General features: G+C 35.4%; 1 protein-coding gene across 4 annotated transcripts in view; it reads right to left on the bottom strand.

Annotated features, from left to right (window-relative positions):
- The window catches only part of TFDP2 (transcription factor Dp-2), a 162,265-nt gene that overhangs the window by 101,063 nt on the left and 42,526 nt on the right, over positions 1-18,676 (bottom strand). For all 4 annotated transcript variants that reach the window (XM_077864887.1, XM_077864883.1, XM_077864884.1 and 1 more), the window contains exons 2-3: positions 12,896-13,013; positions 5,226-5,292 (exon numbers count right to left, since the gene is read on the bottom strand). In XM_077864887.1, the coding sequence (XP_077721013.1) occupies positions 5,226-5,292; positions 12,896-12,910 (82 nt within the window). In that variant the 5' untranslated portion in view covers positions 12,911-13,013. The remainder of the gene's footprint in view (positions 1-5,225; positions 5,293-12,895; positions 13,014-18,676) is intronic.

Genomic DNA, 18,676 nt, shown 5'->3' with positions numbered 1-18,676 from the left:
AGATACTTTGAAATACCTGTCCTAGAGATATAATGATTAATTAAGACAAAGTCTTTGACTTTACAGAATCAGAGGAGGGGGACCAATAATAAACCAGTCATTAAAGTACAGTGTGATAAATGCTACCACAGGGATAAGGAGAGAGTAGTAGAGGATTATGGGCCAGGTGGAAATAAGACCTAAACTTAGATGTGAGTAATGAACAGAAATTAGCCAGGCGAAATATATCAGGAGTAGAATGGAGGGCAATGTCGGGGATCACGGCATTCCAGACACAGAGAAGAGTATAGAGATGGGTAAAGACAGAGACAGACAGAGACAGAAAGTGAAGAGAGACAATGTAACTCAATGTGGCAGGAGAAGAGGCATCTGAGATAATGCTAAAGATAAAAGCAAGAAGCACATCACAAAGGATTTATTTTATTTTATTTTTTTTAAAAAAAGATTTTATTTTTAACCAATCTCTACAGCCAATGTGGGGCTCAGACTTACAACCCTGATATCAAGAGTCGCACGCTCTGCTGATGGAGCCAGCCAGGCGCCCCAAGGATCTTTCAAATCAGAGTTTGGACTTTATCTTGAGGGCAATAAGGAACAACTAAACTAGTTTTTTACTAACATGGAAAGACTGTTCAGATTTATGTTTGAGAGCTATACCACAGTAAATGAAAGAGAAAGAAATAAATCTGGAAGTACAGCAGTTGCAGTAATCCAGGAAATGGTTTTTAGCAGTCCAAACTAAGATAGTAGCAACAGAGATAGAGAACACACATGGGGAGGACTGCAAGACTGAGGATGCAGAATGAACAAGCCTTATAAATGATTTGAATGGAAGCAGAGAGAAAGAAAACGGAATCAAAGATGAGGCCTCAGTGTTTGGGCAATGGATAGATACTACTATTCAGTCAGATAAGGAAAAGGGGAGAGTGTGTTTTGAGAGGGTGAAATACACTTGATCTTAGCCAAAAGGCCAAGAAATGATAAGAGAGTGAAGTAATCATTTTGATTCTGGACAGACTGAGTCTGAGATGCAGGGAAGTTACTCAAATGATGGTATCCAATAAGCAGCTGGGTATATAACAACTCAAGACAAGGTTTGGGTCAGAGATATAGATTTTAGTAAATGATAACTAAAGCAATTGAGAATAGATGATATTGCCTGGGAAGAATGTACCATATGAGAAGAAAACCTAAGACAAAACGCCATGGAGATTTAGAAGACAGAGCTAGGAAGAGTAGACCAAAAGAGACCAACCAAAAAGGAAGATGAAAATATTAATATGAGGAAAGGGAGTAAGCACTTAATGGAATGCTTGCTATGTGCTAGGTGTTGTGCTAAATGATTTATGTGCACTACTTTACCTAATCCTTCAACACTCTATGAGCAACCTAATATTATTAATCTGCATCATTACAGATGTGGATACTTTAGCTTAGAGAGATCAACTTGCTCAGGTTTACACATTGCTCAGGTTACGTTTAAGAAGTGCAACCAAGATCACATCAAGTCCTCTAGAGTCCTTGTTCTTAACTGCCTCACTGTACTACTTTTTAGGAAAGTCTTAAAAAGTGTGTTATCACAGACACACAGAAAAACAGTATATCAAAAAGAAAGACACCATCCCAGCAGCAATGAGTTCACCCAGCAGCACCAAGATCTTGGTTTCTAATATTTTCCATTAAGAGGAATCAGGACTCTCTGGAAAAATGGCTGATCTGAGGAGTGGGCAGGAAATATGTAAAATGAGCCTGGAGCATCTTGTAGTGCTAAAAAGTAGGAGTTCAAAACAAAACCAAACAAACAAAAAAAGAAAAAACCCACGACAAGGTACATAAAGTCAAAGGAACGGAAAACCAACTGAAAGCTTCCAACGGCCACAGTTGCAAGAAGCAAAAAATTAAGTAGCATTGGACAATATAACCCAGAGTATAAACTAAATATCATCAGTCCATACTAATATAAATAAAGAGGTAAATAAATAAATAAGAGAGACAAATCTAGGGTGCAGAAGAATTCCAAATAATGATGTAGATACTTCCTCTTACAGAGGTAGAACAACCTCTCCATTCCTCAAACATGGGCTCCACATAATGACTTCCTTTCAAAGACTACAGTATGGAAAGGGGGAGAGGGGAGAGAGTCACTGTACAGTACAGAAACATGACAAATGCTACCTCAGCCAAGTGATAAAGGTTCACAGCAACAATGATAAGCCAGTTAACAGTATAGACCTTTGATATGCTGTGATGAAAATGGCACTTTATCTCTGTGGTTTTTCTCTCAAAAACTCATAACCCTAATCTAATCATGAGAAGCACATCAGAAAAATCCCAATTGAGGGACATTCTACAGAATCCCTGAAAATTACACCTCAAAGCTGTTATTAGAAACACAGAAAGCCTGAGGTACTGTCACAGCCAAAAGGAGCCTAAAGATGATGGTCATGAAATGTAATGTGGTATCCTGATAGCTCTCCTGGAACAAAGAAGAACATTAGCTGGTACGCCTGGGTAGCTCAGTGGTTGAGCATCTGCCTTTGGCTCAGGGCATGATCCGGGGTCCAGATATTGAGTCCCACATCGGGCTCACCTATGAGGAGCCTGCTTCTCTCTCTATGTCTCTGCCTCTCTCCCTGTCTCTTATGAATTGAAAAAAAAAATTAGCTAAAAACTAAGGAAATGTGAAGAAGTATGGACTTCTGTTAATCAACATATGTCAGTTTTCATTTATTAACTGTAAAAACTGTACTAGCCCAATATAGGATGTTAACAGTAGGGGTATGGAAACCAAGGAGTTTATGAGAACTCTCTGTACTATCTTTATAATTTCTCTGCAAATCTAAAACTATTCTAAAATTAAAATGTTATTTAAAAAAACAAAGGGGAAAATTTTGGTTTCAGTGTATTAATGGAGCCAAAGTTAGATTTCATCGGGCAGAGGGGTAATCCAAAGCTAAGAATGGGATCATAAGTGTACAGTTTCTTCCAAGAAGTCTGACAATAAGGGGGAGATCAAATCAGAGCTGGAAGTAGACATCAAGTTAAAGTGGTTGGGGGATCCGTGGGTGGCTCAGTGGTTTAGTGCCTGCCTTTGGCCCAGAGCGCGATCCTGGAGTCCCGGGATCGAGTCCCATGTCGGGCTCCCTGCATGGAGCCTGCTTCTCCCTCTGCCTGTGTCTCTGCCTCTCTCTCTCTCTCTCTCTCTCTCTCTCTCTGTGTGTGTGTGTCTCTCATGAATAAATAAATAAAATTAAAAAAAAAAAGCTGGTCCTCAAATTCATGTGGAATTTCAAGGAATCCTAAATAGCTAGAACAATCCTGAAAAAGAAGAATAAAGTTAAAGGATTCACAATTCTCAACTTTGAAATTTATTACAGAATGACAGTAATTAAAACATTATGGTACTGGCATATGGACACATAGACCAAGGGAAAAGGATAAAAAGCCTAAAAATAAACCCTCACATATATAGTCAATTGATTTTTGACAAAGGTGACAAGACCACTCAGTGGTCAAAGGACAGTCTCTCAACAAATGGTAATGGAAAAACCTGAATATCCATATTCCAGTTTGACTCATATCGTATACAAAAATTAACTCAAAATGGATCAAAGACCTAACAAACTAAAACTATAAAATTCTTAGAAGAAAGCATTGGGGAAAACCTTTAGGACACTGGATTTGGCAACCATGTCATGGATATGACATGAAAAACACTGGCAACAAAAGAAAAAAATAGATGAACTGGATTTTAGCAAAATAAAGAACTTTGGCACATCTAAGGAGACTATAAAGACGGTGAAAAGACAACCTACTGCATAGAAGAAAATATTTACAAATTATCTCATTGGAAAAACTGAAAAGCATTAAGGCTTGTGGTATCTCTTTTACTGTCTCATAACACATACTTAAATTCTCAGAATAATTTTACAGACTTTATTATTAAGCTAGACCTTATTATACTGAAATACAGACTTCTCTAGTCTTCTCTCCAGGGCATATACTCTTTCAGGAAATTGTTTCATAGCTATCTCTATTATAATGACATGTATTTTGTTCCTACCTTTAATAATGAAAAATTTCAAACATATATAAAGGAAGAGAGAAAGGAATAATGAAACCCCATAAAGCTATCACCCAGCATAAAGAATTTAACCAATTCATAGATAGTTTTATCTATAGTCCTACCCACTTTACTCTTCTTCCCCCAGATTATTTTGAAGCCAATCCCAAACATCCTATCATTTCAACTATAAATATTTCAGTATGTTATCGCTATATACTAAAAAATACTGTTGAATTTTGACATACAGCAAGATACAGTGTCTTGCATAAATTCTTGTACTGCTACGTCAGACTCCTTTTTCCTTCAGTAAACTATATATTAGATAGAGGAATTCCAGGAAGTAGGGCTATCAAACAAGAAAATCAAGAAAAAAGTGGCTTGAACAGTTAGTTTCAATTGTAAGAGGATTCTTTATCAAAGCTAGTCTTAGGGGCACCTTGGTGGTTCAGTTGGTTAAGTATCCAACTCTTGATTTTGGGTCAGGTTATGATCTCAGGGTTGTAAGATCAAGCCCCGTGTTGGGTTTTGTGCTGAGCATGGAGCCTGTTTGGGATTCTCTCTCCCCACTCTCCCTCTGCCATCCCTCCCACTCTTCCCTCTTTCTCACACATGGGTTCTGGTGCATGCACACACACACTCTCTCCCTCAAAAACAAACAAACAAACAAACAAACAAACAAAAAAACAAACGGTGGTTTTAAAGACCTCTTAGGAAAGAGATGGACAAAAGTAACACAAATACCACACACACTCTCAGGGGTGCCTGGGTGGCTCAGTCGCTTGGTTAAGCATCTGCCTTTGGCTCAGGTCATGGTCTCAGGGACCTGGGATCAAGCCCCACATAGGGCTCCCTGCTCAGCAGGGAGTCTGCTACTCCCTCTCCCTCTGCTCCTCCCCCTGCTTGTGCTTTGTCTCTCAAATGAATAATAAAAATCTTAAAAAAAAAATGCCACACACTCTCTCTCATCCTAACTCTCTCTGTCTCCCCCCACCTCTCAGAACTTTCACAGGATACAAGTTATTTGGTATATGATAACACAACACAGAAATATTACATAATAGTTATTATACATAAAGTAATACACGTTAGCTGCATACTCTATAAAACAAATGCAATAAAAGTAGCTCAATGCAGAAAATTTCAATTTATCTGTCCTTACCTTTTGTTGGACTGAGATTCTGATCTATAAATCCTCTTAGTTCTGCATTTGTAGAAGTCAAACCAACCTGAATCAAATAGTTTTAAAAATTAAAAATAGGATCTTAAGAATTACATGATCATTTAATAAGCTATTTTATACTTCCTACTGAAGAACCATGTCAAATAATATAGATAGCCACATAAAAATAAATTAACTATATCATCAATATAAGTAGAATTACAAAGAATACATTGTTTGAAATGGGAAAACATGAACTGTCCAAATTAAAATAAAAATGATGAAATAATGTTACTTGTGTGCAGAATTGAAATCTATAGATTTTACTGATTTTTTTTGAAGGCAAGTTAATGTGGCAGCAGTCAAGTTGCCAATAGATATACCAAAATTCCACCTTCATGATGCCCTTAATTTTTGCTGTTCATAATTGCTGCCTATAGTATTTTTTTTTTGTATAATACTTTTCAACATTATGATATGTAATAGATCACGTAAAGGCCATTAATACCACACCACAGAGATGAGGTCTACTGGTCTCAAATCCAACTGCTTGAATTCATACTCTGCCTCACCAAGGCTACTAGATGCATGGTCATGGTCAAGTCACACAAGCTCTCTACACCTCAGTCTCCTCAAATATAACTGAAGGGTGTTAGAAATGTTTACCAGTTTAGGTTATCAGAAAGATCAAGATAATTCTTGTAAAGCATCTAGCACAGTATCTGGCACAAAGTGCTTAAATATGTTAACCTTACTATTAATATGATACTGGAGGGACTATTTATAGCAAGTGTGTTTGTAAATTCACCTTTAGACCATTTATTTCATTTAATGTGATAGCCACTGGACTTCTTGGAATCATAGAGTTAAATGTGATAGATCATCAGAATTTAAAAAAATTTATTACAGAGCCAGGAGGAAAAAAACTTGACATAAAGCAAGATTCCAATAAATTATTCTACTATTACTATTATGTTATTGTTTTAATCCTTGTAGATTTATAATCTTCAAATATCAATGCTAACTTGGTATCTCCAACATCCTTTCAAAGTTCTAGCACATCAAAAAGGTTTTAAAGCACACAGAGCTTTATAACTTTGTATCTGTGCACTTAATGTTGTTTTTAAACTATCCACTGCAGCATTATATATTCTTCATTAGCACTCCTTTGATACTTTACAATTTCATAATGTAAGAGCTAATTATTTCATTATTTAGTAATTCAAATGCACTACTAATAGCTATTTCTTTTTGTCAAGAGATACGTTACCAGAAATATTTCTACATATCATTAACATCATGGAAAAGTATTCTGATGCAAACCTATCTCTAGCATCTAATACTAATTTTTATGACAGCAGCTAAGTGGAAGACATCTAAAATGCAGCTTCTCAATTTTTTGTAGACAATGGTGCAGATACTTAATTCTATCTAGCTTCTTATAAGTATGCTATTAGAAAAAAAAATAAGTATGCTATTAGAAGTACTCTTTGCAACAAATTACCACCATAAGAATTGCTTACAAATATTAAATGTTAAGTGTTCAATTTGTAAATGCCAAGAGTTTACTGTGGCATCTACTAAAATGTCTCCTTAAAAACAAAAACAAAAGCAAAAACAAAAACAAAAAAAAAACCTTTTCTGCTATAAGAAGACAAAACTTTCATTGGAGTTCTACTTTAGAAAGAAAGCAAAGAAGGCAAAGACAGCTTTTAATATTCCATGCTTAATACACTGTGATCATTTAATACATGTATTAACAATAATTTCAAAAGCATCAGATTATACTCTTTGTTATTATACAAAGATAACGGCAAAAACCTCAACTGAAACCACATATTCACAGTGGAGAGTTCACAGTTACTGGGTTACTGTTAAGTTTAAACACCTGCTCTTTTAATGGCCAACTTCTGCAGAGTGAGGCAAGGAATGAATTTGGAAACATTTTAAGCAGCAGTACATCTGCATCTTAATAACCAACAAATTATACTCTAAAAAAAGATAAAGGTCAATTTTGAGTCAATACTATATGCTAATTTTGGTCCAATAGGTGGAGAGGAGGTGTTTTTTTAGAATTTATATAAATATTACTAAAGTGTAGTTTATATAAAAACTACTAAATACTACTAGAGTGTATTTAGAGTTTATATAAATACTACTAAAATTAAAATTTCAAAAATTTATTAATCTCTGCTTTCATAAACACTTTATAGTTTAAAGACAAAGAAAAGATTACTCGGGTATAGAAAAAGTAGAGAAGGAAAGGAATTTAAAAACAACTATTCTTTCCTTCTACTATTTAAGAAGAATATAATAATAATAATAGTTCACAGACCTAAAAAAGTGAACTCATTTTATGTAAAATTTTCCACCTAATAAGGTTCTGAGAAAAGTTTTCTATTTGGATATTCAAACACTGTGTTGTATACTGCAAGCAGTCACTAAGTGCCTGTAGAATAAAAAATATCCAAGACCAACTTTTAAGACTCAAACCATATTTCCCATTAATAACATTATAATTTTACTGACGTTTAACATTTTAGATTGACAAAACTAAAAGAAAACAAGATTCAGAGTGAGATGATCTATACTCTAAGTTCAGCTCTGCAGTCACAAGCAAGGTGATCTTGGAACAGTCACTGCTAAACAGAGATGATAATACATATGTGCATGACAAATTCAGAGAGCTTCTTAGATCAAATTAATTAATTATGTGAATATGATAGTGACAAAGCAATACTCAAGTTATTCAAATAGTAATGCTTTTAACTCTTCTGACAATTCACAAAAGAGAGATGCAAGTGACCAATGAACATATACAATGTCTGTCTGACCTAACTAGTAATTGGAGAAATGAATAAATTACATACCATTTTTTTTTTTTTTTTTTTTGCTGATTACACTGGCAAAGATTAAAAAGAAAATAAAGGGAAATGGCACTTTAATTCACTGCTGGTGAATATATAAATTAGTGTAACCTTTCTGAAATGCAGCTTAGCAACATAAAACAAAAGCCCTCCCTCACCCAAAGCATAGCTCTTTGGGCCACTAATTTCATAAGATTTTGCCTTATGGAAATAATCCCATGAGTAAGTAAAAAGAAACAAAGAGCTAAAAAAAAATAAGGGAAATAATGTATAGTTAACATCAGGAAACTGGTGTAAATATGTCCATACAGCAGATAACATAAAACAGTCATTTAAAGTGATGTTGCAGAGATATTTAGACAAGAAAAGACATTTGTCATAGAGATTAAACTAAATATTAGGTTATAAAACAGTATGACCTCATTTTTATTAAAAATATATACATAATTTTGTTATACACACACACACACACACACACACACACACACGTATATATACCAGATGTCTTCCTAGGCAAAATTCTGCTGATAATCTCTAGGCTAGTTTCTTTTTTTTTTTTTTTTTTTTTTTTTTTAAATATATATTTTTTATTTATTTATGATAGTCACAGAGAGAGAGAGAGAGACAGAGACACAGGCAGAGGGAGAAGCAGGCTCCATGCACCGGGAGCCCGATGTGGGATTCGATCCCGGGTCTCCAGGATCGCGCCCTGGGCCAAAGGCAGGCGCCAAACCGCTGCGCCACCCAGGGATCCCTCTAGGCTAGTTTCTTTATCTGTATTCTCTATTTCTGTAATGAGTATCATGGTTTACATATTTTTTAAAAGATGCTTGACGAGGCAAAAAATAAATGTCAAATTACCTTTCAAGATTCTTTATTGTACACTGAATGAGCTGAAGTCAGAACACACCTGCATTTGTGGTCATGAAGAGTAATCAGTGGATACTAGAGACTATTTGACAACAATTTTATCCCAGAAACAATGAATTTACTGCCTGTTCTACAGACCTTCCTTTTTGCAAAATGATCCATCCCACAATCCATGTAGCTCTAGTATGACTGTTAATCTTTGGGCCTCAACCGTGCCATGTCAGCAGAAGTGGACTCATGACCAGGATATGCCCCACTTCTTTCTCCACACTGGCTGGTCTAACATGTGGGCCAAGCAGGGCCAATCAAAGTTCCTCTGTGGACTTGAAATATAAATGCCAAAAAAGGGAAAGTTCCTTCTCTCCTACTGAGGTAAGAATTGTAAGGACAATATAGGGCATTTTGCTACCATAGAGAGAGAACCAAGAGATGGAAAAAGGAACACAAATCCCTCCCTGACATCACCATTCAGTCTCCTCAATTCAGATGTGTTTGAAGCCAGAGTACCCCAGACTCTTTAGTTGTGTGAATAAATATATTACATTTTTTGCCTTAAGCTCTTTTGAATAGGGTTTCTATCATTTGCAATCATGAGACATACTATGGCATGGGTAAGACAAAAACAACTCTTCACAAAAACTGTCCTCATATGAGATATGTAAAATGAGAAACAGAAAATAAGAGAATAAATAATTGAATATATGTTTAATGATGCCTCTATAAGACCTCGGCAATCTCTTCCATGTCTAAGAGTTTTTACTTCTCAGTGTCATGTGACACAACTGATCACTCCCTCCTTCTTAAAACACTTTACTTGGCTCCAGGTCATCAGGATAACACTCTTTCTTTCCTTTCCGGTCTTTTTTTGAGTCTCTTTGGCGGCTTCTCCCCAGATGTTAGAAAATCCCTGTGCTCAGACCTTGGGTCCTCACGTATACTCTATCCATTCAAGTCCTATATACTCTCATGAGTACCACAGCTTTAAAATAACTTAATATGAAATGACTCCAAAATTTCCATATCCAATTGCAACCTTCCTCCTAAGCTCCAAAGTCATTTACCAAACTACCTACCCAATATCCTCACCTGGACATCTTTAGGTCAACCTTAATATGTTCAAAATGATTGTTGAGTTTGCCACAAAATCCCACAGTTCCCCAAGAGTTTCTCTTCTCATTAAACAGCATAGCCCTTTATCCAGTTACAACAAGCCAAATACTGAGAAGTTTTCTTTAATTTCTCCCTGCCTCCATATCCTAATTACTCAGTAACTCCTGATGTCTGTCCTTTCAAATACAACCTAGATCCAGCCACTTTTCCCTGTCTCCAATATCATTACCTCAGCCCAAATCATACTCTGCTGTCTGAACTACTGAGACAAGTGCCAAATGAGTCTGCTTCTACTATGCCTCTCTTCAGTCTATTCACTTAGCAGCCAGGACAAACTTTCTAAAACGGTAAGTCAGGTCATGCAACTATTCCATCAAATCTCCAGTGGCTTCTTACTGATCTTTTAAATACATACCCATCACCCAGTCTTTGAGGCTCCACATAAGCTGGCTCCTGCTTTCTTTCTTACTTCATCTCCTACCACTCTTCCTTGCTTCTACTTATAAACCGGTCATCTTGCTGTTCCTTGAACAACTACACCGTTTCTTGACTCTACCTGGAATGTTCTTCTCCCAGATATTTGTATATCTGACTTCCTCTTCTTGGATTGAGACTCAAGAGCATTTCTGTCTAAAAGTAATTTCCTTACAGAGAACTCTTCTGAACACCTAAATTGAAAGAGCTCTCCCTCTTCTAACTTGTTTTATTTATTTTCATGACATTTACCATTGCCTGACATTATATATGTACTTATTGTCTTCTCTCACTACAGACACTATAAGCCCCAGGAAGCCATAAGCCTAGAACAGTATCACGTACATATATTGGGGGCGGGGAGGAGAATGAATTGCTCATGGTATTGTGAACTAGTATAATCTTTTCAGTAATTATCCTGACAAAACATATTAAAAGCCACAAAAATGTTCTTCTCTATTGTAGAATGGTTAGTGATTTGACTGGTTACTTTCAGACAGCCTATTTCAATTCTTTCCCACATGCATCAGCTCAGCCCAATCTGAGGTTTGACCTCTTCATGTCCCTAACTCTATATCAAAAGAGGATCAGCTCATCACTTATCCTCTCCCGAGGTTGCCAGAGCAGAAAGAGAAACATATTTCTCACTGTTTGATTTCTTCCAAATATACAAACAAAATAATGCGAGTAGGATTACCATTGGTTCAAATGCCTTATGTTACTTTAGGGAAACAACTTTTAATATAGCAAACTGTACATATGACTAGGAAGATGATATTTGACTCAAGGTACATTTTGAGCCAAAATAGCTTGATATTTGAATGTTAACCATCTTGTGGTTCAAGATAACTTTTACCTCCTTTTTTTCCTAAGGAGAAAAAAGTTAAGATAATATCCTGCAAAAAAAAAAAAAAAAAAAAAAAAAAAAAGATAATATCCTGCAAGAAAATTCCCAATACACAGACTAAAACTCTACTTCTTCTTTTCCCCAAATAGCGCTTTAACAAATATATATAACAGCTGTAAATTAAAGCAGAGTATTCCTGATAATTTATTCTAACAAAATTAGTTAAATGATAATGAAGCAAAATCTGTATCTGCTTATAGCATGTCATAAGCAAGGTTAATAATAGAAAAATAGATAAATCAAGAAGGGTTTTTTTTATGTTATTCTTTAGATGCATAATGGACAGTATTTGGAACTATGTCTGGCTGATAAGGAGACTTTTCACACAATATAATGCTTGCTTCTCCCAGTCACAATTAAATAAACCACTAGTAGATACTACACTTAAACAGTGCCAGAGGTCGACCCAAGAAGTCTGAAATTGGAGCTGACATGGATCTGTCAAGCTGCCTTCCTCCTTTTCTTTGCACCTCTCTTTCTCTGAACAGGCTGGTTCTGTAACACATACATTGAGATGCTGCCTGGAAATCTAAGGAGCATGATTTACAGAGAGAGACAGAATATTAAGCAGCTGCACACAGATAAGCAGAGATAATAAACAGAATATAAATACTGCTTCAATTCCTGGTACATTTCAAGTTCTTGCACCCAGATCTTTCTGAGGGCCCACTAAATTCCTACTCTTAAACTCTATGAAACATTCCTGGATCTTTATAATAAATTCCCTTTTTAAGGGAGCCTAAGCTGATTTCTGTTACATGTAACCAAAGACTCCAACAGCATAATCTGGGAACAGTAAAGCCATGATAAGACATTTCCCTATATGTTTTAGTATTTATTTACTGGCATAATCCTTCACATAACTGGAAACAAATCTACTGCTACAGTCTGACAATAAGAATGTAATTTGAAAGGAAGCAGAGTCAGAAATAACAGCCTGAAACAGAGGAAACAAACTGAGTAACTTCTCCAAAACACTGAAAATCTAATGTCTCCTCAGGAACCATCTCATGGAAGACAGCAAGCTTCTTTGGAACAATATCTCAGTACACATATTTCCTTGAGTAAATCCACAAGAAAAAAACTGGGCCAAAGAAAACAGTGATTTTCTCAATAAGGCTAGTAAATCTCCAGCAATACCAAAACAAATTTATTACAGTACCAAAAAGGAGAGGGGTGGGAAACTTTCTAGAGATAGTAATTTTGTAGCTATTGAGAAGGTGCAAGTTGGCAGCAATTTACAAGACTGCTACAGTGTCCATTCGAGGGCTATGTTCAATACCATTTAAGTTTAGTATCTCATTCTTTGTATAAACAAAAACAATCATAAATTAATGCCAGTACATTGAACTTGATTAATTAGAATAGTGAAGAAAATATGCATAGGAAAAAGTACAACTCACTTTAAAAATACTTACATTTAAAAATTTACAAATACTTACATTTTTTGCCGTCATGTCAAATTGTATTCAATTTAAAATTCTGTAAAGCCATTAAAAAACAAACAAAAAAACAAAAATAAAAAAAACTTCGTCTTCAACAATTCTTTAAAAGAACATCCTGTTAAAGGGGGGAAAAAAGAGGGAATAGTAATGTAATAACAATAATAGGCAATGTTTATGTCATATTTACCCTGTGATATGCATTGTTCAAGTGGATTATTTAAATTAATCCTCACAACAACACTATCAGATATGTACCATTTTAATCTGAATTTTCTAAATAAAAACTGGGGCTTACAGAGATTAAATAATTTGACCAAATCAACTGAGCTAACAAGTGATAAAACTCAGGCTCTGAAATATCATACTATGTTGCTTTAGATAACACACTGAAAGAAATAGCCAGTACCAGGGTTGAGGCAAGAGAGGTTCAAGATAAGACTAGAACATTTTATTGTACCTACAGTAAGGAAGAGCTCAAAAAATGATGGAGACATAACAAAAGTATACAGGAGTCCGCTGAAAGGGCCAACAACTGGACAATTGGGAAAAACTGAGCACACTGATACACTGTTCAGTGTATCACTGATACACACTGATACAAACTCTTTGAATAAAAGAACAATCCAGGACTTCATACTGATAGAAGCAAATAATGAGGAAGAAGGGAAAGCTCTTCTTTGCAATATGATACCAAATAGTAAATATAAACAAATAATGCAATTAGAAAGCTACCAATTTATAAACATCACAGTAGTAACTGATAGACAAGGATTATCAAGAGATAGTAAAGCTTTAGTGGGTGAAAGTGGTAAGAAAAAGGATATTTACATAGTCTTGAAATATCATCCCACAAAATACCTATTAATTCAAATTTTACAGTGAAGAAACCTGGCACACAACACTTAGCCAAAGTGATCAAGGCTACCAAATGACCACCAGCAATGACACAAACCAGCATCATGCATCTCTACAAATGCACTGAGATGGATACAACACCACTTCTGAGATATTTCTGCCCAAAGCATAATGTAAATCTAATCATGAGAAAATATCAGAGAAATTTGAATTGAGGGGCACTGTATAAAATAATGGACTGAACTTTTAAAACATTTTTGTGTCATGAAAGAAAAAAGGAACCTGACAAACATTCCAGATTTAAAAAGACGAAAGTCACATAAAAATTATATTCAACACATGACCCTTGACTAGACTCTGGACCAGAAAAAAATAATTGCTGTGAAGACCATTACTCTGGCAACTGGAAAAACTGAAATACATTCCACACACTGGTTAAGAGTATTGCTTTAGTGTCCATTTCCTGCTTTGATCAGAAGGCTGTGGGGGTTTTTAAGTGAATGTTCTTGTATTTAGAAAAAATACACCAAAATATTAGAAGTACAGAGATATGATAGCAGCAAGTTACTTTCAAACGATGAAAATATATATATAATCTGTATACAGAGAGAGAATAGGAGTGATGATGCAAGTGTGGCAAAATGCTGGCAACTGGATAATCTGGGTAAAGTGTATTCAGGAGTTCTTTGCCCTATTTTTGCAACTTTTATCTCACAATTATTTCAAAATTAAAACTTTAATAAGACTTTCAAAGGGAGGGAAAAAATAAAACTTAATTTTGAAAAGATCATAAACAATAGGGCTTGAAGAAGTGGAGGCACCGTTTGCCTCATATACTACAATCTGATTCTGCAAGTAAAACTTTGTGGTTGAAAAATATATATCTTTACTTTTCAATAAAACACTGAACTTCTAATTTTTCAGGTGCCTGGGTGGCTCAGTTAGTTAAGCATCTGACTTTGGCTCAGGTCATGATCCCAGGGTCCTGCAATAGAGCTCTGAGTTGGGTGCCCCCCTCAGCAGGTTCTCAGCAGTTTGTCCCTCTCCCCCTGCCCCTCCCTTTATTCCTGTGGGTGCGTGCACACTCTCTCAAAAATAAATAAAATCTTAAAAAAAAAAACACCTGAATTTACAATATTTCTTTTTTTTATTTCTTAAATTTATTTTTTTTTAGATTTATTTATTTATGATAGACATAGGGAGAGAGAGAGAGAGAGAGAGGCAGAGACACAGGCAGAGGGAGAAGCAGGCTCCATGCAGGGAGCCCGACGTGGGACTCGATCCCGGGACTCCAGGGCCAAAGGCAGGCGCTAAACCGCTGAGCCACCCAGGGATCCCCTGAATTTGCAATATTTCAATGATAAAGAAAACACAAATTAAAAAAAAACAAATAAGACCTGGACTACCACTATGATTTTCACTGTCTCATGGTAACTGTAGATTTGTTCACAATGTCTAAAATGATCTAATATGAAAATCAAGTTCCTTTGCTAGAACTGTTTTGCATTCATCAACTATTTGTTATTCTCTTCAGTATTAAAAATATCAGATAAATAAGAAAGCGCAAGTTCCTGACATCCGATTCACTAATACCTAACATTTTAAAACTAATAATTCAAGATATGAGTATCTCCTTTTGAAGATTAATATTTTAGCCAAGCTTGATCTAAGCACAGAACTCTTACCTAATAGGTAGAAAACAGCTCTTTAAGCACATATTTACAAAATTTATCCACACATAATCACCAACAAAGTAGTAACAAATTTCAAAGAGGCAATATTATACAGATTACGGTCTCTGACCACAACACAAATTAGGGATCAACCATTTTAAATAATCAGTTAAAAATCATATATTTAAAAATAAAACTATATTATTAAACAATCCATGAATTAAAGAGATAAATGTAAAATATTTATAACTGAATGACAGTGAAAATATTAAAACTGGCTGGCTTAGCTGGAAGACAATGCAATGCTTGATCTCAGGCTTGTGATTTTGAGCCCAACATTCGGTGTAGAGATTACTCAAAAATGAATAAACAAATAAACTTATAAAAATAAGGAAGAAAATAATAAAACTTGCAAAGTGCAGCTGAAGTAGTACTTAGAAGTAAATTTATATTTCTCTTCATTCATGAAACAATCAACTTAAAAGATTAAAGTTGATTAAGCAATCAACTTAAAAGATTAGATCAGTGAGAAATCGAAGATACAAGCAAGGAGCAAGAATTAATTATTTAAATAGAAACAATTAAAATAACCATTGGTTCTAAGTGTCCTGCTTGAAGCAGGCATCTAATAAATAAAGCAACAGTGTTAGCAGAGTTGAAAAGGACATGGATTTTTACATTTAGGCTCTATCTCAGCTCTGACATTTATTAGCTGTATAACCTTGAGCAACTGACTTAACCAACCGCTTTGAGCTTCAGGGTCCTCATTTGAAATAAAGGTATAGTGAGTCTTTCAAGGTGATGTTAGCAATAAATTAGATACAATCTCTCTTAATGAAAATCATCAGCTCTTCCAAGTCAATGTGTCAAATGTCCTACAGTTTACACATAAACACTGAACACTCCTAACCACAAAAACTTCAATTTTAAATATTTCTAAGGTTACCTTCTGACCTACTGAGATGGAGTTATAACAATAAAAAACAAAAGTGTTTTCCATCAAAGTCTCTGTTATATTTTAGAAACCTGCTGTATCTATTTAAGGCAGATAACTGTTGCCTACCTAGTATCTTTTCCTCTTCTCAGAAGAAGTGGAAGGCGGCAATGTGCCCACTAAGAAAAAGTACTACATTCTCAGTCTCCTTTCAGATGTGCTGACCATTGATATAATTCTGGTTAATGAAATAAAAGCAGATATCATTGGGCTGGGCTACCAAATTCAGCTTGTAAATGTCCTTTTTCCCCTCTTCATTCCAAAGTCATTGTTAAAGTTGCTTGTCTCCATACATCTGCTTCATTACAGTATTCAGTATTCAATATGGTATTCTATTTCTTAATGGCTGGGCTATTGAGTGACACTGTGATAGTTACCCAAATTAAAAAAAAAAATTAACAGTGTTAACTATTTCAGCACACAATAGCAAGTGGTAACCAATAAAATACTGCTTAGCCACATTAATGAGTCTGACAAAACAAAACTTAATTTTGTTCAGCACTCCCTTTGTATCCTCTCACCGGAGCCAAGTACAAATGAGAACCTCTAAATGTTACCTAAATGATAAATGTTTGAAACAGAGCCAAAGTGCATGGATTTCTTGAGTAAATTTACTTTAACATCTTTATGCCTCAATTTCTTAATCTACAAAACAGTAACAAATAGTACATCTAATTAATTAAATGAGTCAAGACATAAAAATTTATTAGGACACTACCTAGCACAGTGTAAGCCCTCAATGTTAGGGAAAAAAGCAATTTGCTGGGGTTTTTTTTTTTTTTATGACAAATTAAGGTTTCTTTTTCTAAAATAAATAACACATAACTCACTCATATGTAGTTGAAGTAAAAAATACCAGATCACAAATCTAGTTTTAAAAGGAAATAAAGGGATCCCTGGGTGGCGCAGCGGTTTGGCGCCTGCCTTTGGCCTAGGGCACGATCCTGGAGACCCAGGATCGAATCCCACATCGGGCTCCACATCGGGCTCCCGGTGCATGGAGCCTGCTTCTCCCTCTGCCTGTGTCTCTGCCTCTCTCTCTCTCTCTCTCTCTCTCTCTCTCTCTGTGACTATCATAAATAAATAAAATTAAAAAAAAATAATAAATAAATAAATAAAAGGAAATAAAGTGTCTAATTATGGTTAGGAAAAAACTTTTGTAAAATTAAGAAAGTAGGCTATAACTTTATTCTTTAATTTATTCATCCAGTAAGCACTGAACACTCACTATGTGCAAGGCACTAATCTGGGCACTGAAGACATCTTAGTAGATGAGAGAAACAGCAAGCATAAACCTTCAAAGGTAATTTATTATGTAAAGTTACATTAAAAGAAATGGGAGGGCAGCCCAGGTGCCTCAGCAGTTTAGCGCCGCCTTCCGCCCAGGGCATGAACCTGGAGACCTGAGATCGAGGCCCACATCGGGCTCCCTGCATGAAGCCTGCTTCTCCCTCTGCCTGTGTCTCTGCCTCTCTCTCTCTCTCTCTCTCTCTCTCTCTCCCTGTGTGTGTATCTCATGAATAAATGAATAAAATCTTAAAAAAAAGAAAAGATATGGGACTATGACAGATCGTCTCAATTAAAATGAAGTATGGTTTGAGTGAGAGTTTATAACCTTTCCTTTAAAAACACACATCTCTAAGTACTTCTAGACTTTTGCTTTTTCTTAACATTGTTTTTAACCTAAAAATTATTTGCAACATATGACATAAAACCAAGTATCTAGAAAGTAAATAAACATGGCACTGAATGTCTCAAAAAACTGCCATTTTTGGTGGCACTGGTGATTCTCAAACCAGTCATGTGCACTGATGCATTAGGTTTTATCCAGGCTCAACAATCGTACTTTTTCCTGTCACCAAGCTCTTCAGTTGGTTAAAAACTAAGTCAGATTTTTTTCTTCCAGCTTCATGAACACATTATGTCAAGCTCAAAAAGTCAATCATTGTGACCTCACCATCTGCCATGATCTCTTGTCAGTTTCAGACAATGCAACTCCCACAGATGGTCTCAAAATGTAAGCCCTTTTCCTTTGCAATCACAATTTAGCAGCTCTAGGCACAAAGCCTTTTAAAATGATACAAATGAAAAAAAAATAAAATAATACAAATGATACGATAATCAAAATACAGAGAAGAAATAATTATGGATAAGTCTGTAGAATTAACATCACCTGAGTCAGGGTATATAGACTTTCTAACACTGCTGAAAAAGAGGCTATGAAAAATTACATTTCAGCAAAGGCCGCATATTTAA

Source organism: Canis aureus, chromosome 22 (assembly GCF_053574225.1).
Source record: "Canis aureus isolate CA01 chromosome 22, VMU_Caureus_v.1.0, whole genome shotgun sequence".
NCBI lineage: Eukaryota > Metazoa > Chordata > Mammalia > Carnivora > Canidae > Canis > Canis aureus.
The sequence above is the reverse complement of the archived record's forward strand: the minus strand, read 5'-3'. Positions and strand labels throughout refer to the sequence as shown.